Here is a 22,143-nt window from a genome sequence, read left to right on the forward strand (position 1 = left end):
TTCCAGAAAATTGAGGGACCAGACGGTAATTCATCCCAAGACATTGTTTTTAGTGGATCCAACAATGGGATCAGAAAAACGAAAATACAGTGTTAAGGATATAAAGTTGTATATCCCCCAGGGAATTTAACATTCTCAGTTAATGGGCGGAGTGACAACTGTTGGATCCCTAGTTGTTTTCAGTGTTTCTTCAATACTATTTTTCCTGAATTGAATTCCCTTCAAATTTTAATTCTTGAATTCTTAAACTATCCTATAATGTCAGTAACTAGGAAAATAAATATGATTAAAAGATAACAGACTTAAGAGAATCACAGATAAACAGCGATCTCTAAACATGAAAGGCAATTAATAGTTTATAGTATTAGTGGAAAACATAATATGACAATACTATTCAAACAGAATGACATCTAGGCCACATGAGCTGAACATAATCTTTTGTGTGTGTATAAAAATACAGTACAAACTAAATGACTAAACAACTATTTTATCGTAGTGTATAATTTTCTATTTAGTATAGAATAATTTATACCTTTCATGAAATGTGATGTAGATGGAAGGGTTTGTATTGGTTTTGGAATGGGTGGGTATTATAGATTAAAGCATGATTTACACTAACAAATAAATCATGGCTAACACAGAACACACACCACACCTTTCAAACGACCTTCACAAACAAGTGTGACTTGATTCTTCACCATTTGCCGTTCCATAGCGGTTGCTAAGATTTTCATCGGGGACTTCAAAGGCGAAGGTGAGAATGTCCGTTCTGTTGGAGACGTTTAACACCATACCTCCTCCGGCTTCTCACTCAAGTACCGACGACGAAAGTATCCTGGGGAAGGGAGATGGGAAGGGTTTCCAGTCTGTGGGACTATCTTCTTTCACTTCTTCGATCTTAGCAACTGTTTCTACTTTTTCCTTTCTTACTTCTCATTTGAGTACCTATCTATTTTTCCCCCTTTCCATATGCATATACTGCTATCGCAGAAGTCCTTCTTATTTTCTGTGTTTTGTAATAACCTACAACTTACTGCATATAAGTAGGCCGAAGTATAAGGATACACAGACACAATTAAGCATACACATAACGGAACACGAAGACACAAACAACAAAGGAATGTGTACATCAGGAAAGGATGCACACATTGTCGTTACTGTGATGGTTCTACATCACACACATGGCTATACAGGGATACTTTAGGGAAATATGCACACATTGTCGTTTGTAATGATGGTTCTACATTGCTTAGTTACGTGAAAAAAACTTCCATATCTCTAACAGAACGATGACGATTCTATATCACATATGTATATAAGGATATAAAAACTATGATAATTCTACATCAGGAATACATAAGAAGGAAGTGTGAGTAATTAAGGAGAGCATAAGCCAATGAGGAACTAATGAGCATAAGTCAGGGAGGAACTAATTGTGATAATTATTCAGGAATGGCAGTTGAACATTTGTTCTGATGACTTGTAGGATAGTGGAACAAGTATAGCATAAGTAAATGTATGATATATTGAATAGTGTATAGAAATGCGGTGTCTACTAGAAGTATAGAAGTGGAAGAGTAATGGAGGACTCTAGGGGATTAATTGACACATTAGGAAGTGAGGGTTAAGTGTGAAATAGATTTTATTTTCCAGAGGATATTGAATTACAGTGTACATAAAGATGTATACTTGGGAATGAACCATGAGTCCCACTCAGGAAGGATAGGGGAGGGGAGGGGGGGCGCACCCAGCATTTGTTGGATGTAAAGGGCACATATGCAGACCTAAGAAAGGATGACCTATACAGTGTGGGCAGGGGCACCCAGAAGGGGAGTCACCTGTACCATAGGAAAATAGGAATTAAGAGGGGCGTACCTACCAAAACAGAAGGAGGAAGTGCACTCATAGGGTATAGATACTATTCCTAAAGAGAAATGACAATTTTGTGACAGAAGTCACACATTTTGTAGGAATTATTTTGGTAAATTTGAATTCAATATTCAATAATGTTATTATGTTTTATGTTTATGAGTGTTGGAAAGAACAATTTCATTTGCCCAGAGTTCCTCCAGACTACAACCTACTGTAGATAATTAAACTATTACATACTAAAGAAAAAAGAGTACAGAGAGTTAGAATGAAGAATGAAAAAATTACACATCTATGACACCTGGGGTTTGTGACTGGAAATCAAGAATGTTGTCTGCATGATTCCTAGATATAAAAGTACTAACTACAACATTAGGTGAAATGCTTACATAGTTATTATCAAAACAAAAAAAAGAAGAGCTAGATAGTAAGTACACGATTACTAAAGGAAATATAATGTATAATGATAAAAATGTAAAGTAGCGTTATGTGGGATATTAAAGTACATAATGAATATGTATAATATATCGCATGTTCGAGCTAAGGGGAGGAATATGTAGTGAGTCGAGAATTTTGGTGTAAATTCTAGAGACACTCGGCCTTCCACCATCTTGAACACCCAATATTTTAAGTACGAGTGTGGACGAGGGGAAGCGTATCTACTGTGCAAACCATTTCTGTGTGCAGGTCGGAAGTTTATTATGAGAAGGCTGTAAGCATGGCGGTTCAATGACACTGACAAATGATTGCCGCCAGCACCACAGAAGCCATGATGAAAAGCACAAGGAATAATTATGTAGCATTCTTTGATGTGTTAGTGAAAGGGATTATTGTAGAAAAAGATAAGTGAACAACTGACTATAGACTTTTAACTTACTTCATGTCTTAGCTCTGAACGAGGCAAGACACATGTGACGTCTATAAATTATTTGGTTGTTAAAACCAGGTAATTGTGATTATATTTAAAAGTATCTAAGGGTTAATGATGCAGTTGACTTGCAAGAATCTGAATGTTTATGTGAAACTCGTGGATATGAAAATATACCGGAACTGAACCCAAAGTATTATACGAGTATTAAATTATTTCAAGAGAGAGAGTGTCTCTTTTAATTCCTCTAACCAGCATTATTTCATCAGAGAAGAAGTTGTGGAGATCGACATAGCCATGTATCTAGAGAAGTGTATCAACTAAATGCATCAAGTAAATCAACTGAAGTGAGAGAGGTGCAAAGTTGGTAATCCAGTTTTGTGAAGCTTCTCCTGTTGCCACAACCGTTAGATGCTTCAAGCACACATGACCGCTATCTCTGGCAGCTATGGCCAGAATACATGTGTGGATTGAATGTGTTTGTGTTTCCTTTTCTGATGAAGACTTTGCCTGAAATCTAATGTGTGTTACGTTTAGCATGCCTGTCTACAACTTAATGTGTCATCTTTATGGTAAGCAGCAATTACATTGTGAGAATTCCAACCTGGAGTTACCATTATGCAATTTTTTTTCTTTGTGGCAGTGTCGTAAAAGCAGTGGAGTAACAGGTTTGTTTTAATATGAACAGCAACTTTCTGATGTCTTGCCTATTATAACAATTAACTTTTCATTAGCTACATTATGAACAGCACACATAGCTCAGATACTTGTGTCCCTATCATTCATTGATTAAATCAGAATATGAATTAGACTACTACAACTCAGATAGATAGCTTTGCTTGCAACTCTGGAGTAAGGTCTTAAAACAAAGAGTATTCTAACTCTGTAGAAATCAAACACATAAACACAAACAGTTGAAAGTACAGGATATTAGAAACAAAAAAGCCACAGCAAACATTTTTGAAATTATTGCAGCTTTGTGGTCCCAGCCACCACTACCTTGATTCTGTGTGAACTTCATTCCACTTACAAAGAAGTACCAAATTTGTATAAAGGAATTTCAACTTAACTGTGTCAGTCAAATAAATCCAGCCCCCCACTCTTTAACCATATTTCGCCACAGTATGATTCTGAAGAATTTACTACTGAGGTCAACAGTCAAACTGCTCTCTACTGAAGTTGTTCAGAACAGCACATGTGACATTAGGTCATGTGTTTGCTTGTGGAAAAATAATATCGCTGAAGCCTCCTGAAGGTAAATGTTCATCTGAAGCGTCTCCTCGCGAATCTCACAATTTTATGAATAATATGTTCTTCTATTCACAGTATTCTACGCTCAGCCAACAAGTGCAGTGAAATATTGGCTTAGGTTCCTATCTCCAACATTTAATCTTGATATTTTATTTGTACATGCTCACCTGTTTCCTGAAGATTTGTAAATTTGCTCTCTTTCGAGCATGATTTGTTATCCACTGAGTAATGTGATGGATCTTCCTCTAACTGTATCTCTGCTAGCACAGCGTTATTTATGTCATAATCACCTTCATTTGCAATCCTTTGCCTGACTTTCTCCACCACTTCATCCATATCTTAAAAGAGTAAAAAAGAGTTCAGGAGCAAAAAAGGAGCCATCAAAAACTAAGATAACAAATAAATAAATAAATTCTAGACTAGCTTACACACACACACACACACACACACACACACACACACACACATACACACGCGCACACGCACACACACTTCTAGTTAGGAAAACAAAATTATGTTATACAGTCACTTACATACTGTCACAAAGGCACAGACATAATTTTTATGGCACAAATCTCTTGCCTGCACACTAATAACCCATTTGAATTTCAAGAACATGTTATCCCCTGTGCAGGAATGTGGCACAGCCAGGGTAGGGCAGCATGTATTAATTACAATTCCAAGTCAATAACTTCAAAATGTTGTTCAAATATAACAGACCACAGACTGTGTGAACGTACTTAATGAGACAAGTCTAAATATGATGAGGACCACCAAATGTTACCAACTCCTTTGCGTAAATGATAGGATTACAATGCTCACTAACCTTCAAAGTCTCTGGGTGAAAGCTTTTACTCATCTCAGAACTACAGAGCCACAACCCTTCTGGCAAAATGCTGCAGTTTGTGAAGTTCAGTGAAATTATGCGAGTTAGAACTGCTTCCCCATATGCTATGTTAGTCTTTGGAAAGATACAAGAATGACATACATGCCTAGATGGTATGCATTTTTCCAAGCTACACTACAAACTGCAACTTGTTCATGATACTCCCTCAAACTCTGAACTGACGATGATTCACAGACCTCCTTCTGTTTTGTGGATGCTCCTCTATGAAATGGGACACACACAATATTCCTGACAATGTGTCACATTGGCCCAGTTTCATTTTCAATGGTGGACGGCACCTCACTGATAGGAGGATTCTGTGCAGCACTCCCTGGACACAGCTTCCCTTGCACAATACTACTACCTGACCTACTAGTGACTAAACAATGACAGAAAACATTATTTGCCTTAGTCTACAGTTACACTTTAATTTCATCTACTAGTTTTGGTACAAATACCACCATCAGGCTATTACCCAGAAACAGTCACTTACCCAAATACATGTCTCATAACCAACAGTGAAGTTAGTGAGCAGTGACAGCTTGCTTATAACCCGGAGAGAGGTCAGTTTCCATTTAAGAGAATAAAATTTAATGAACCTTAGGTACCTCTGGTATGTGACTCTGGGTAGTTTAGCAAACACACGCATTCCCAATCATTTGACAATATTCAGAGTGATTTTCAGCTGCTTATCAACAGCAAACAACTCCTTCTGTGGAGCAGCGTTTTGTCTGGTAAAACGTTTTTCAGAAGAGTAAACAAATAACTTTAAATTAACCTCACTAATACTCTTTTAATTTTGGAATCCACTATGTTAAAGGCAAAGTATAATCCCTTTAATAACTGGAGTTAAGTGTTTGAGGTGAACCCAAAAGTAACATGGACAACAATAATCATTTATTTTAATGGGCAAAGATAAATTGAACATGATACGATTGCTATAACATGTGCAACACGCATTAAATCACAGCTGGTGAGATAGGAAGACTGCAGTCACAGCCGCAGATGAGTGTACACACAACTTCAGCTGTAGTCCCACTTATCCACAGAATTTGGCTTACCTTTTTTCTCTCCGATGCTTTTGCATGAAGTGACTTGTGTCTTTGTTCGCAAATATTTTAGTGTGTTTGCATTGATAGCTCATAATTCGCACTGTAGAAAAAAAAAAAAAGAAAGATAGAGCAAGTAATATAACTTAAGACCTTAAACTGCACCTAGTGACTCCTTGTGTTACTGTTATACTGCGTGTGATGTAAACAATGAACGATGGAAGATGACACCCTATTTTTGAGATGCTCCTTGAGAAAAAAAATTTTAACATATTATCTAATCCAAATTACAAACTGAATATAATAGAAGGAAACATTCCAGGTGGGAAAAATTATATATATTATATATATGTGTGGATGGATATGTGCATGTGTGCGAGTGTATACCTGTCCTTTTTTCCCCCTAAGGTAAGTCTTTCCGCTCCCGGGATTGGAATGACTCCTTACCCTCTCCCTTAAAACCCACTTCCTTTCGTCTTCCCCTCTCCTTCCCTCTTTCCTGATGAGGCAACAGTTTGTTGCGAAAGCTTGAATTTTGTGTGTATGTTTGTGTTTGTTTGTGTGTCTATCGACCTGCCAGCGCTTTCGTTCGGTAAGTCACCTCATCTTTGTTTTTATATATAAATTACAAACTGATACTGACAAAAGGTATCTGCTTAGAAAGTCAATATTACACCTGTTCTATACTTGGACCATCTATTCTTGTCTACATTTTGATCGTACAAGGGGTAATAAAATAAACAAAATCAAATTATTTACATTAATTATTATGTTTACTGCCTTTTTTGTTTACTTAAACTGTCACATGTGGTATCACTAATTTGAACAATAATCATCACCACCCTAACACGATAGCTGTGAATTATTTTTAATCATCATTGTCTTCATCCTCAAAGGACTGCTGTGAAACTATATCTTTGTTGTCACAAATATATGGCAATTTCTTCTGAACATATTATGATTTCAGAGGTTGTGATTATGGAGGGACCTGAGAACACGCAAAACAGATTTTGCTTCTACACTATCATGAGAATGTTACAAAGTCTGTTGTTTCCAAACATATCACCTGCTTGCTGCTCTCTCATTGGCTATGTAGAACTAGCAACTGACACGTTCCCTATTGTTTCCATCATCTCATGGTGATCATCAACAACATTGCTGCATGAACTACAGAAGTATGCCACTGGCCTCAATCTAGATTCCTGAAAGATTGTAAGCTATTGTTAAGTATTTGTGAAATTTTAAAGCTATTTCAATTCTGAGTATACACAGATTTAGTCAAATTGCAGTTTCAACATAGCAGATGTTCATAAAAGGCAAACGTACGCAGTATAGATCCCCATGGTTAGCAACACCACAAAATTTACTGCCCACTCACCAATCTCCACCCTGCTCTATAGTGCTGTGCTTGAGCAATAGTGAAGCACAAGCAACAGTATCTTCTAGAATACAGGCCATATGTAACTACAGCAATTAATACATAAATAAATGATCGCAATTATGATACAGTGCAATTCTGGAACTTTCACTCATCCTGTGATCTAGTAACATCTGTTGGTACCATCTCCACAATGGGTCTTTCCACTGTAATTTATATTTGAAATAACAGTAGCAGTCAGTTTAATGTGATTTATTTTGTTTGTTAGACATTTAATTCTGGTTTAATTTTCTTTCCTGTTCTTTGTCTTATAATCAGGTAAATAGGGTTACAAATCTCTGGCTGGAAAACTCAAAGTAGGTATTGCTCACATGGCTGTCCCTCTTTATCTCAAGAATGACGTCTCTTCTTCTGGGACTGGTGCAGTCTACATGAATGGTCCGAACAAGTGGTGTGAGTGGGATTGCTCATCACTGGAAGCTCCAGTGTTCAGATGGGTGAAAGAGCTCTTTAGGAAAATAGTGGCAGTTCAGGGAGAAGAAGTTCTGTGTCCACTATGCTTGCAGCGGGGTGGGTGTGGGGGAGGGGGGGGGGGCGGGGGGGTCAGGGGGAGCAGGGAGCTCACGTCCCAAGATGTGGCAGCAACTGAGCACACCGTGGTGTCATACATCCAAGTGAGCGGTGATATAAAATAGACACCTAGCTAATTGTGAAAAAATTTATGAACAGTGGAAGAAAATGTCCTAAATTTTGAGCTAGCAGTACAATTCCACAGAGAGGTAGTTGTCTACAAGATAATTAGTAATCACATGAGCAGTTGGATGGAATCTCATGCAGCTGCACTGTTTAATGCTTGGAGTGGGTCATTACAGTGGGATAATGCTTTTACATGGCAACAATCATACAATGGAAAACCCAGGATGGAACGTAACAAAATTGTGAAGAGGAAAGTTGCTACTCACCATATAGCAGAGGTGCTGAGTTGCAGATAGTCACAACAAAAAGACTGGCTCAAATAAAGCTTAAGGCCAGCCAGGCCTTTGTCAAAAATAGACATAAAACACACACACACACACACACACACACACACACACATGCAAACAACTCACACACACATGAATGCAGTCTCACGCAACTGAAGCCACACTGCGAGCAGCAGCACCAGTGCATGATGGAAGTGGCGACTGGGTGGGCATAAGGAGAAGGCTGGGGCAAGAAGGTGGAGGGATAGTATGGTACAGGTGGCGGACAGAGAACTGCTGGGTAGCATGCAGGGATGAGGTGGGGAGAGGATAGGGCAGCAATGTGCAGTCAAGAGGTTAGACAGAGGGCAGGGGAGAGGTTGGGGGGAAGAGCAGGGAAGTTATCAGAAAAGAAGAGAAATAGACTGGGTGTGATGGTGGAATGAGAGCTGTGTAGTGCTGGAATGGGAACAGGGAACTGGCTGAATGGGTGAGGACAATGACTAACCTCTTCTGTACTGTATTCCTTTTCCTTGTTCTTATAATTTGTTACTTAATGCTCCCTCTGAAACACTATACAATCTCTGGTTCTTCCAGTTTATTCAGCTCCCATTTCCTTCAATTCCAACCTTTTTGCAGTTTCTTCAGTTTTTAATCTGCAGTTCATAACCAATAAATTGTGGTCAGAGTCCACATCTGCCCCTGGAAATGTCTTACAATTATACAATCAATCTGAAACCTTCCAGTTTCTTCAGGTCTCTTCCACATCTTTCATGATTCTTAAACCAAGTCTTAGCAATGATCAAATTATGCTCTGTGTAAGATTCTACCAGACAGCTTCCTCTTTCATTCCTTTCCCCCAGTCCATATTCACCTACTACTTTTTCCTCTCTTCCTTTCCCTACTATCTAATTCCAGTCCCATATCACTATTAAATTTTCATATCCCTTAACTATTGGTTGTTGTATAGAAAACCAAAATTTCAAAAATGTGCAAGAAGGAATAATTAGTAGTTTTAATTTCTTAAATAACTGTCAACAAGACTTGTTTTTATGGGCAGCACATATTTCTAATGATCTTCTTCTGAAAAATTAATAGCCTTGTACTGTTTGTAGAATTTCCCCAGAAAATTATCCCATAATAAATAACTTATTCGAAATAACTACAACAGACGGTCTATCCTGCATCCATATCAGTGGCACCAGATAAAATAAATATTGCAAAAGCTAGAGTATTTAATTTATTTGTCAAGAGGTCAATGTGTGTCTTCCAGTTAAGAATTTTGTCAGGGTGTAGACCCAAGGCTTTCACACAGCCTTCTTCTGTCATCAATTGATTATTACATGTTGTTTTTACAGGGCCCACTGCTGATGATTTAGAGACAAACTGCATTATCTGGATCCTTGTAACATTCAGTTGCAGCCCTTTTTATGGAACCAGGACTCAAGTTTTCCTAAACACTTTTATGCTATCTGGAATTTTTTCATTGTCTCTTTGCTAACACAGCATTATTAACATTACAACCACGATCAGTATCTGCAATCCTCAGATTGAATACACAGTTATGAACCACATCACCCATATCTTAAAGGATCAGCAATATAATATTTATTTGACTAAACATACACTTCAGTTTCAGTGATTATAATAGGCAAAAAGGGAGTCATCAAAAATTAAGATAACAAATTATGTAGTAAATCATTTGAATTTTAAATGTGAGTCAACAGCAATGTACGAATGTGGCCAAGACGGGATAGAACGGAGTGTATTAATTCAAATCACACATCAGAAAGCTCAAAATGCTGCTCTGAAAAATACAGACCATATACTGTGTGAATAAACTTGATGTGTGAAGTGTAAAGATGATGAGAACCACCAAATGTTACCAATTTCATAGGATCACAATACACTCTAATTTCAAATTCTCTGGATGAAATGTTCCATTCAACTTAGAATCTGGTGGCCATACTGTATTATGAGAACTTTAATGAAATTTGTTGAGATAGGTGTTTCTCCCCCACAAACTCTGAGATTCTCTGAAATGAGAAGAATGACTCTGGAGGCCAGCTGACAGTCATCTTTCCAACAACAATCAGAAACTGCAACAGCTTGTGCTCTAAACCTTTGAACCCTCCAATAATTTTAAGGCATTCTCTTCCCAATGGGACACATGCAGTCTTCCTAACAATGTGTCACACTGACTCAGTTTCAGTTGGCTACAGCGCCTCACTGTTAGGAAGATTTGTTGTAGTACTCTGAAATCTCCCTAGTCCCTGCTTCCCTTCGACAGTACCAACTCACCTACCAATGACTTATCACTATCAGAAAACATTTTTTGCTTTAATCTATAGTCATGCTTTTATTCTGTCAATTGACTGCAGTCATCAAGCTGATTTACCCAAGTATATGTGTCAGCACCAACAGCCAAGTCAGTGAGTAGTGATAGCTTGAGTATTACCTAGAGAGAGGAAAGGATGGCATTTGAGAACCATAGGACCTCTGGTATGTGAGTCTTCATTGTTTGCCCAACACTATAGTTCTCAACATCTTCCAGTCTTTGGTAATAGTCTGGGTGATTTACAGCTGTTTATGAACAGCAACAAATTCATTCTGTGGGAGCTATATTTTGGTAGGTAGTATGTTTTTAGAAGATAAAACGAATAACTATAAATTGACCTCATAGAGTCTCTTTTAATTTTGGGTAGTGTTAAGCAAAGCAAAAGGACAGCACAATCCCTTTACATGATATGCCAGCTATAATATACACAACCCACATCATTATACCGAGGCAGTTGATTTTCTAAGTGTTATGTTTAACTAGCAATCATATACTTTCAAGCATTGACATTAACAATCCAAGGAAACTGAACTAATCACATACAGTAATGAGGCAGAATGTTATAACAACTGCCTATTGGGCTGAGACTGAATACTGCCTGGTGGTGCTGCAGGCTCATGATATAGCCAGGACAGCCATAAGCAGGGCAGAGATGAATAAGGAATCAGTTTAGCAACAATATGGGCTGCAGATGGGGAAATTCTCTGATATAAACAACCTGAAACACTTTTTCGCCACCCACCCGACCGGTCAGACTCGACCAAAGACCAACACTGAACCTTGCCTAACTCAGTTCACTCCTCCATCCAACTGTGATCCACCCCCACTGCCTCCAATCCACCCCCTGTTAACTTCCCAGAATTTCTTATCCTCGAACATTGCCTCATCATCATTCCCCAAATCACTCAACACGCATACTAACCTTACTACCGCAGTCCACCATCTAAAAACTGATCCTGATATTATAATCCTACCTGCAGACAAAGGTTCCAAAACTGTAGTTTTGAACCGCAAGGATTACGTGGCAGAAGGACTGCGTCAGCTGTCAGATACTTCCACCTACAAACTGTGCCATCCCATTCCAGCAATCCAGCAGGATCTCCAGTCACTACTCAAATCCTTAGGCCCATCCCAGAACCTCTCCCCAGAGTCCATCTCTCTACTTACCCCTACCACTCTCCGCACTCCCACCTTCTACATGCTTCCAAAAGTCCATAAATCCAACCACCCAGGATGCCCCTTTGTGGCCGATTACTGTGCCCCCACTGAGAGAATCTCTGCTCTCTCTGCCTTCAACCTATTACCCAGAACCTAATCTCATATATAAAAGATACCAACCATTTCCTCGACCGACTCTCCACCGTTCCTGTCCCTTTACCACACGGTGCCCTGCTCGTCACTACTGATGCCACCTCCCTGTACACTAACATTCCTAATGCCCATGGCCTTACTGTTATCAAACACTACCTTTCCAGATACCCTATGGATTCCAAACCAACAACCTCCTTCCTAGTCTCCATGACCAACTTTATCCTCACCCATAATTACTTCTCCTTTGAAGGCATTACCTACAAACAAATCCACAGTACGGCTATGGGCACCTGCATGACAACATCCTATGCTAATCTATTCATGGGCCATCTAGAGGATTCCTTCCTAAAAACCCAGAATCACCTGGTTCAGATTCATTGATGACATCTTTGCTATCTGGATTGAAGGTGAGGACACCTTATTCACATTCCTCCAGAACCTCAACAACTTCTCCCCCATTTGCTTCACCTGGTCCTACTCAACACAACAAGCCACCTTCCTAGATGTTGACCTCCGCCTCAGAGATGGCTACATCAATTCATCCATCCCTATCAAACCTACTAACCACCAGTAATACCTCCACTTCGACAGCTGCCACCCGTTTCATACCAAGAAGTCCCTTCCATACAGCCTAGCCACCCGTGGTCGTCGCATCTGGAGTGACAAGCAGTCCCTCTCTAAGTACACTGAGGGTCTCACTGAAGCCTTCACTGACCGTAATTATCCTCCCATCCTTGTGCAAAAACAAATCTCCCTTGCCTTATCTTTCCAGTCTCCCACCACCTCCCAAAGTCCCACAGTCCGGCCACAGAGGAGCATTCCCCTCGTAACTCAGTACCATCTGGGACAGGAGCAATTGAATTACATTCTCCACCAGGGTTTCGATTACCACTCGTCATGCCCCTAAATGAGAAATGTCCTACCCACTATCCTTCCCATCCCTCCTACTGTGGTATTCCGCCGTCCACCGAACCTACACAACATACTCATCCATCCTTACGCAACCCCTGCTCCCAATCCCTTACCTCATGGCTCATACCCCTGTAATAGACCTAGATGCAAGAACTGTCCCATACATCCTCCTACCACCACCTACTCCAGTCTGGTCACTAACATTACCTATCACATCAAAGGCAGGGCTACCTGTGAAATGAGTCATGTGATCTACAAGCTAAGCTGCAATCACTGTGCTGCATTCTATGTAGGCATGACAACCAACAAGCCGTCTGTCCGCATGAACGGCCACCGACAAACTGTGGCCAAAAAACAAGTGGACCCCCTGTAGCTGAACACGCTGCCAAACATGATACCCTTCATCTCAACAACTGCTTCACAGCCTGTGCCATATGGATCCTTCCCACCAACACCAGCTTTTCTGAATTGCGCAGGTGGGAACTTTCCCTGTAATACATCCGATGTTCCCATAACCCTCCTGGCCTCAACCTTCGTTAGTCACTGTCCTCACCCATCCATGCCCCTCCCTGTTCCCATTCCAGCACTACACAGCCGTCATTTCACCGCCACACCCAGTCTTTTAATTTCTTTTATTTTTATTTCTCTCCTTTCTGCTACTTACCCGCTCCCCCTCTGCACCTTCTCTCCAACCCTCCGTCTAAACTGAAACACTTCACTGTCCGCCACTCCCACCATACTATCCTTCCCCCTCCCCGCCCCAGCATCCTCCTTACGCCCACCCAGTCACCACTAACACATGCACTGGTGCTCCTGCTCACAGTGTAGTTTCAGCTCTCTGAGACTGCAGATGTGTGTGCAAGTTGCGCTTGTGTGTGTGTGTGTGTGTGTGTGTGTGTGTGTGTGTGTGTGTGTGTGTGTGTCTACTGCTGACAAAGGCCTTAATAGCCAGAAGCTATGATTGTGTGAATCTTTTTATTGTGCCTATCACAGCTCAGCATCTCTGCTACATGGTGAGTAGCAACTTTCCTTCTCTCGTATTGTTACATTCCATCCTGGATTTTCCATTGTCTGAAACAGGGAAGATTGAAATAATCTCATAAAATGGGAATTAGCAACTCCGAAACTACAAAGCTGGTAGGCTGTTGCCTGCAACTTCCTGTGTGTCTCGGGAAGTAGTTGAAGGATGGTAAAACCATGAATGAGTGACATGGTGTTTGAAGTCCATGATTCTTCGCAGATATTGGAAGTTGGAACCTTGCCTGTTCTGTAAAATAGGAAGATGGTGATCTGTGACACATTTTAATACCAAGTACAATGCTCATGTAGACACAAGTGTTAAAGAGCACACTGTTCAGCACACATTGTTGAATATGAGGTGCTGCATTCCTGATCCTACTTGTTCCCATATTGACCCTGTGACATTTCTATTACAATAGCAGTGAGCACAAGATAATCAAGACTGCAGTGGAGATCAATAGAAATGCATCATCTGGTGAATGAACCCCTTTATTTATTACAGCATGTCAATGATATTGTTTATATGGACGACAGTGACAGGTCACATTTTACCAAGTATAAAAATTATGTCATGGAGGCCTATTCAAAATAGATATTGGTCAGTCAAAGTTTATACTTGTGAATTTAATAGTTTTCTGAATAAAATGTTTTTCTATTAATAGTATTCTACACTCGACATAACAAGTCCACTAAAATTTTGCTTAAGGTCCCCATATCTAACATTTATAATGAAATTGGATACATAAAAAGTCTACTCACCAAGCAGTAGCCAAAGTCGCAAAAAACACAGGGAAGAGAAAATTTTCTGGATATGACGAGAAGGAAAGACTGATCGTTGGGGCTGTGTCAGATGAGGTTTAAAAGCCTGAGATCCTAAAGGTGAAAGATAGGGTAATATGCAAGATAGAGATTACTGCCAAAACATCTTGAGCAAAAGGCTAAGTGCACTGTTTGTTTTGTTTGCTGATGATACAAACATAGCAGTGAATAGCAAATCAAGTGTAGTCTTAGAAAGACCGGCTAATAAAACATATGTGGACATTAATCACTGGTCGCTAAACAATTCTTTGTCACTAAATTTTGAAAAAACACACTACATGTACTTCACAACTTACAAGGAGTCTCCCATGAGTATATGCCTAACATATGATTACAAGCAGATAGAAGAAGTGGACAGTGTTAAATTCTTGGGATTACAGGTTGATAATAAATTCAACTGGGAGGAGCACACCACAGAATTGCTGAAGCATCTAAACAAGTCTCTAAATTCTGTCAGACATAGGGGATAAGAAAATGAAAAAGCTGGCACACTATGCTCTCTTTCACTCCATAGTGTCATATGGGATTTCTTTTTGGGGGTAATTTATCAAGCCAAGCCAAAGTTTTCTGGGCTCAAAAACATGCAATAAGAGTTATATGTGGTGTGAACCGAAGAACATCCTGCAGAGGCCTGGGGATACTAACTACTGATTCCCACTATATTTATTGCTAAATAAAATTTGTCATTAAAAATATATCACTTTTTCAAACCTAAGCTAAGTTCATGGACTCAATACTAGATATAAGAATAATCTGCACAAGGATTTAAAGTCACTTACTATTGCACAAAAAGATGTTCACTATTCAGGAACACAAATTTTCAGTAACTTGCTAGCAGCCATAAAAAGCTTAACAACCAATGAAATTCAGTTCAAAACAAGCCTGAAGGATTTATTGGTGGCCAACTCCTACTCCATTGATGAATTTCTCAGAAGAACCAACTGATTTTGTGTGTGCATGTGTGTGTATGTGTGTGTGTGTGTGTGTGTGTGTGTGTGTGTCTGCGCCATTTCAGTGGTGTAATGTGTTCATTGTAAATTGAGTAATTGTAGTAGTTCTATTATACTTTTATTACCTTATAAATAAAAAATTTAAGTTTCAGCATTTCTTCACAGTAACTATTTCTTTCTTCATTTATTTTTAGTTTTCTACATCCTTCATTTACTGACCTGCATATTTTTTGTCGTCCCGTTTCCACCTCTACCATGTGGAATATGAGATATTCACTCACAATGCTTTGGCAGTAATCTCTGTCTTGCGTATACCCTCTCTTCCACCTTTAAGCTCTCAAGTTTTCAATTCCCATCCAGTGCAGTCACCAATCAGTCTTTCCTTCCTATAGGTACAACTATCCTGTCTGGTAAGTCTTCCCTGACCCAGGATTCTGCATCAATTTTCTGAACTCTACCCTTTTCCTAAGCCTCACCAGTCCTTTTCCTTCATCCCTCTTCCTTCCCCTTCAACCCTTCAACCAGGAGAAGCAGCCACTGGTTCAAAAGCTTGCAGACATTAATACCTTTTATGTGTGCATTCTCCTGCTGCCACTTGGTGAGTAGTTTAAATTTTCAAAAATTGAATATCTTTGTTGATACATCTCCAAGATTTCGTATTGATTTCTTATATGCACATGCTCACCTGTTTTCTGAAGATATGTAAATTCACTCTTATCAGAATCTGACTTGCCCTCTGAGTAGTGCGATTGGTCTTCCTCTATTTGTTTCTCTTCTAACATAGCATCATTAACACTGTCACCACCATCTTCATCATTAGCAATACTTTGCCTAATTTCACTGTTATGAGCCACATCGTCCACATCTAAAAAATATAAAAAAGGTCAGCATTATAAAATTTATGTGATTAAATGCTGAATACAATTTCAATGATTATACAAGGGAAAAAAGGGACACACCAGAAAGTGAGATAATACATTCAAGAGTAGCTGACAAGAATTTTTGTTGTTATATACAGGTTCATGTAATATTGATGAACTCCTAGTTAAAATAAGGAAAATTATGTAATATAATCATTCTCATCCTAATACACAGGCATAGCCATAGTTTGCATTGTACAAGTCATTTGCTTGTACACTCTTAACCCATTTGGATGTCAAAAGAGTGTTATTAACTATGCAGGATTGAGTCTGACCCAGGGAAGAGCAGACTGTATTAATTCAACTGTCAAACTAACAAGTTCAAAAGGCTGTTCAAACATGTAAGAACGGCAGGTTATGTAACACACTGGCTGATTCTAAATATGTTGAAGGCCACCAAACGTTGTCAGCCCCTTTAGGAAACTGATAGGGTTGCAATGCACACTAACCTGCAGAGTCACAGGGTCAAACCTCCTACACAAATCACGATCAGAGGGCACATACAGTTCTGGGGACAATGCTGCAGATGGGAACCTCATTGAAATTCCATGAGTTAGGGTTGTCTTCCCCACATTCTCTGTCAGTCTCTTGACTGATCCAAGAATGATCTTGACATCCAGTTGACAGGTGTTTTTCCAACATGCACCACAAATTGCAGCTTGTACATCCTGTTCCCCCAACATCTGAACATCCTATGATTCACAGACCCCTACCACCATGTGTATCCTCCCTTCTGGCATCAGACACACACACAGTCTCCCCAACAAGTCATGTGCGTGGCACTGGCTGTGTTTCAGATTCAGTAGGAGAGAGCACCTCGTTGATACAAAGACTCGGTATAGTACTCTGAGTTCTCCCTCACCCCCACTCCACCTCAAAAGCATTACTTAAGATACCAGAGACTCATCACTTATAGAAACTATTATTTGCTTTAGTCCAAAGACACACTTTTATTTTGTCTACTAACTACCGGTTTTCGAACCAAGTACCATCATCAGACCATTCCCTGGCAAGCAGTCATCAAGCTTGCTTACCATATTTACCCGGATCTAAGCCACACTCGAATCTAAGCCGCACCTGAAAAATGAGACTCGAAATAAAGGAAAAAAAAAATTCCCGAATCTAAGCCGCACCTGAAATTTGAGACTCAAAATTCAAGGAGAGAGAAAAGTTTTAGACCGCATTTCCAAATTGAAACAAAGTTGGTCCATTGTAATATGAGACACAATTTAGGTCGAATGAATGATGCTACACCTACAGTAGTTTGGTTCGAGTCGTAAGCTTAGCAGTTAAGCTTTACCAGGTAGCCCTTGCTATGCGTCAGGCGCTCCATCCGTATTTATACGGGTACCCTTCCTTTTTCACGTCCTTCGTCTGGTTTGAATCGATTGCTTATTTTGCTTTGATCTGGTAAGTGCCGTTTTCTTTGTTATAGGTGTTTACGTCTCTCTAAGCTGAAAATGCATTACTGTACTGTGTCATAAATTGTTTGTCGCATTCTGATAGTGTGCATGGCTTGCTTTTGTGCGCACTGCCGCCGCTTACAATTTAAAAAAAAAAGAAAGGAATTGTCTCATTAGCGAAACAATGGCAAGAGACTGCTATTTGTTGTTACTTACACTGCTGCTTTCTTTGATACTGATCAACAAGAACCATATAATAGACTGCGTATGATAGAACATGTTCTGAACGAGAGTTAGCTAAAATTTTTCTCTGTTTGAAAATCTTTGCGGCCGCTTCTTTAGTAGATCAAATTCTGCACAGAAATTAGAGTCATCTTAGATTTAAAAATCGAGTCAGTTGCCGTGCTTCATTTCTGACTGTATCACTATAAGGCATAAGAATAATACGAATATAAACATGAAACGATACATATATTCTTCCGCGTTTGCTGTTGCGTCACTCTAGTTTCATAGTTTATTAGGCAGACAGGATTTAAATGAGATAGCAGCAAACATGAAAGAATACATGGCAAAATGTTTATATTCATATTATTCTTATGGTGAAGAGAAAACTGCATGTGATTCACATTTCATCAGGTTCCTATTAGCAACCATCTCTTCTCACAGATAGGAAGAATTTCAGAACGTAGAGTTGGCCATATTGACAAACATCCCAAACAGTCTTGCCAGTCGGATTTTCGTAGTACATTGAAATTCTGCTACATTTGAAGATGAACAATACGGTATTTGTATTTACTTTGTTGGATAATGTATGAAAATGTAGTGGTTGAAACTCAGGGCGGAGAAAAAAAGCTCATCTCCCACCTTTTTTTTTTAAATTTATTTACTGACGCAGAGGTTTTGGTGCCAGTATTTATCTTTGTGCCTACAAAGCATGCCTGTGTAGCGCTACATATATTCGACGGCAGAAGTTAGTTGTGGCGGCACCTACCAACATTTTTCAGAACTTCCGCTTGCTTTGCACTTGATTCTAAGCCGCAGGCGGTTTTTTGGATTACAATAACCGGAAAAAAAGTGCGGCTTCGATTCAGGTAATTACGGTACATGAAGTATGTGTGTCATCACCAAGAGCCAAGTCAATAAATAGTGAAAGGTTGTGTATTACTCCGAGGGAGGTCAGTATCCAGTGAAGAGGATACTGTAGAGGATCTTTAGGTATCTATGGTATGTGACTCATCGGAAGTTTGCCCAATATTTTCATTCTGAGCAGCTTCCAATCACTTGACAGCATATAGAGTGATTTCCAACTTTTTATGAACAGGAAAAACCTTTCTCTATGGAGCTGCATTTTGTCTGATAAAATGTACATGAGTTCAGTCCCAGACACCCACAGTCATAAGGAGAGAGCCAGGCATATTTGGTGGTGACGACTTAGCTATGTTCGAGAGCATCAAGAAAACATTACTGACACGTTTATTATGCAGTAATACCACTAGAATGACAGTATGTCTCAACTACGATGATGACATTATGCTTCACTTGCAGACATGGGTGCTTGGTTATTCTCTGGTGCTGTATGAGCCTTGCCGCAACTTGCTCACAGCGCTTCTGCCTAACTGCCAGTCTGTTGATCATTGTCACAGATGGTTCACCTTCAGGGAATTGCCAACTTGGACAAACTTTAGTGTCCACCAGGAATATTACCCTGGAGTGTGACAGATGTTTTTCAGAAGAGTAAACAAATTAATGTACCCACACTGATTCATAATCAATAATAAACTAAGCAGTTTGTCCCTTGTTCAGGGATAAGGATGAAGGCCATAATGTCAGGAAAGGTACAGAAGAAGGACTTCAGTACGGTGGAGCTTGCAGAAGTGGCAACTTTTAAAGGGGAAAATTAGACTCTTTACAGCTGGAAAGACAACCAGTCTAAGAAAAGAAAACTCCAACGGCTAATCATCTGGTCTTCCAGGTTGGGAGTTGAGGCAATGGGTTTGTAGCAATCACTCGTAAAAAACCACAAAACACAAAATTTCTCAACAAAGCCTCAGAAACAGACTGTCAAAAACGTAAACAAAAATTGGAAGGAATATCAACTAAAAAAGAGAGGAGTTTTTAAAGAATTAGAATCCTATGATATGGACATAATATCTCTCACAGAGAACAAAAAAAAGAGTGCAAATGTGCATATGTATAACAGTGTATCAAAAGAAAAACGAGCCTGAGGTGGAATAGCCCTATGAGTTAAAAAGTACAAAAATGTATAAAATCGTGGGACCAAATCAATCACAGTCTTTTGCAAATGGATACCAGTGTGAGAACCATTCCTTGGTACACAGCAGCATATGCCCCAATGGATGATGCTGCCAATACTGAAAAAGACAATTTGTTTGTTGATTTGACAAGAAGTTTCAAAAAGGTTGGAAATCTGAATGTGTTTCTAACTGGTGACCTAAATAACAAATTAAATGACCCAGTATTTGGACACTATGGATAATCTATTTGAATAATAATGGCAAAAGACTGATTCATTTGTGGGAACAAGAGAAAATAAAAATTTGCACTGGATGGTTCTCCTCAAAGATATCCACAAATATACATGGTCACAATCCATAAATAATCTAAAATTCATCACTTATTATACTATCATCAGACAAGACATTACACTGAAAAGCTTGAATTTAGAGTAATATGTGTGCCCAGGAAGTGGCTCAGTCATTTCTTAGTTGTAGCAAAAATCTATTTTCACTAAACACAAGTTTTACCTTGTAAAACAACAACTGATGAAAATGGAACTTCAATGAATAAGATCAAATATAATATAGAGAATTTGAGAAATAAATCAACTAAGGTCTTGTACCAGATGAGGCTAGTACGAAGTTGAAGAGAAGAAAAGAAGCATCCCAAATGAAATGTATGAAAAACTGAAAATGTGCATACATGAAGACGAAAAGGAAGCCCTTGGAGAAGAAAAGAGTCCCTGAAAGGTATGGGAAAGATACATCATGGTGGACTGAAGAGATAGGAAAGGTTGTAGTTGGGAAGAAAACTGCTTATGATAAATGGTTATCTACACAAATCACTCAAGACTGACAAATTATAACGATAAATGGAGAAGTGTACAGAGAGAGGTGGCAAAGGCTAAGAATAAGTACTGGAGACGGCCATGCCAAGATATCAAACTAGAAGCTGGGAACATATAAGTAAATAATGCATGGATAGTAATCAAAGGAAAGTGAATGCAACTTAGAGATGTAGAAGGAATGAGTTAAATCTCTACAGGAAAGAGGAAAAAGTCAATTACAAATATCTCACATTGTAAAATAGGGTAGAATACACAGCTGATTATGAAAACCATCCTGCTAACTCAACACCAACCAAACAACAAATACTAGTAGACTCAGCAGATGTAAGAAAATCTCTCCAAGAAATGAAAAGCAGGAAATCTAGAGGGCTGGGAAATGTACCTATGAAACTCCTAATGGCAGTCCATCAACAATTTCACAAAGTCTGGAAGAAATATTTAATACATGTTTAAACAGAGAGGAACTGCCAAATTAATAGAAAAAAGCAATTATTTCAACCTTATTTAAAAAGGGAAACTGAAGAAATTGTGCCAATTCCAGCACAAATAAAGAAGTTGGATGAGCACAATGGGTTTAGGATGAGATGCTCATGCACAGATTGGATTTTCACTCTTAAACACCTCACTGAAAAGAGGCTGCTAGAGGGGAGCGACACTTCACTTTAACATTTGTTGATCTACGGAAGGCTTATGATACACTACCATAAGTAAGTTATCGGTAGCAATTCAAAATTCTGGTACTGGCAATAAGCATATCCAGGCAATAAGGAATATACATGAGAGGTGCAAGAATATGGTTAAAGTAAATACAAAAATTTCCCAAGAATTCTTCACAAAAAAGTGTCTCACATAAGTATGTTCATTAGCACCAATTTTATTTGAAGTATACTCAGAAGAAGTTTTGCAAAACTGGAAGGGAAAGTATCATGGAATTTGAATCCTTGTAGGGCAAGGATGCTGTATAATTTTCTCTTCACTGATGACCAGTGCCTGTTATATGTTTAGGAAACTGCATGCAGAATACTCAAAATGGTGCCTGACAATACACACAGAAATACAGAATACACAGTGTTGCGTGGAGAGCTCTGAGAATGTTTGGATACAGGATTCTGCAAAATTAAA

The 22,143-nt window shown here is 39.1% G+C and overlaps 1 protein-coding gene across 1 annotated transcript in view; it reads right to left on the reverse strand.

The window, feature by feature from the left end:
• LOC124799118 (protein PFC0760c-like) overlaps positions 1 to 22,143 on the reverse strand; it is a 195,077-nt gene that overhangs the window by 97,301 nt on the left and 75,633 nt on the right. Inside the window, exons 3-4 of the mRNA XM_047262656.1 lie at positions 16,299 to 16,478; positions 4,156 to 4,326 (exon numbers count right to left, since the gene is read on the reverse strand). Of these exons, the coding sequence (XP_047118612.1) occupies positions 4,156 to 4,326; positions 16,299 to 16,478 (351 nt within the window). The remainder of the gene's footprint in view (positions 1 to 4,155; positions 4,327 to 16,298; positions 16,479 to 22,143) is intronic.

Source organism: Schistocerca piceifrons, chromosome 5, assembly GCF_021461385.2.
Source record: "Schistocerca piceifrons isolate TAMUIC-IGC-003096 chromosome 5, iqSchPice1.1, whole genome shotgun sequence".
Classification (NCBI taxonomy): domain Eukaryota; kingdom Metazoa; phylum Arthropoda; class Insecta; order Orthoptera; family Acrididae; genus Schistocerca; species Schistocerca piceifrons.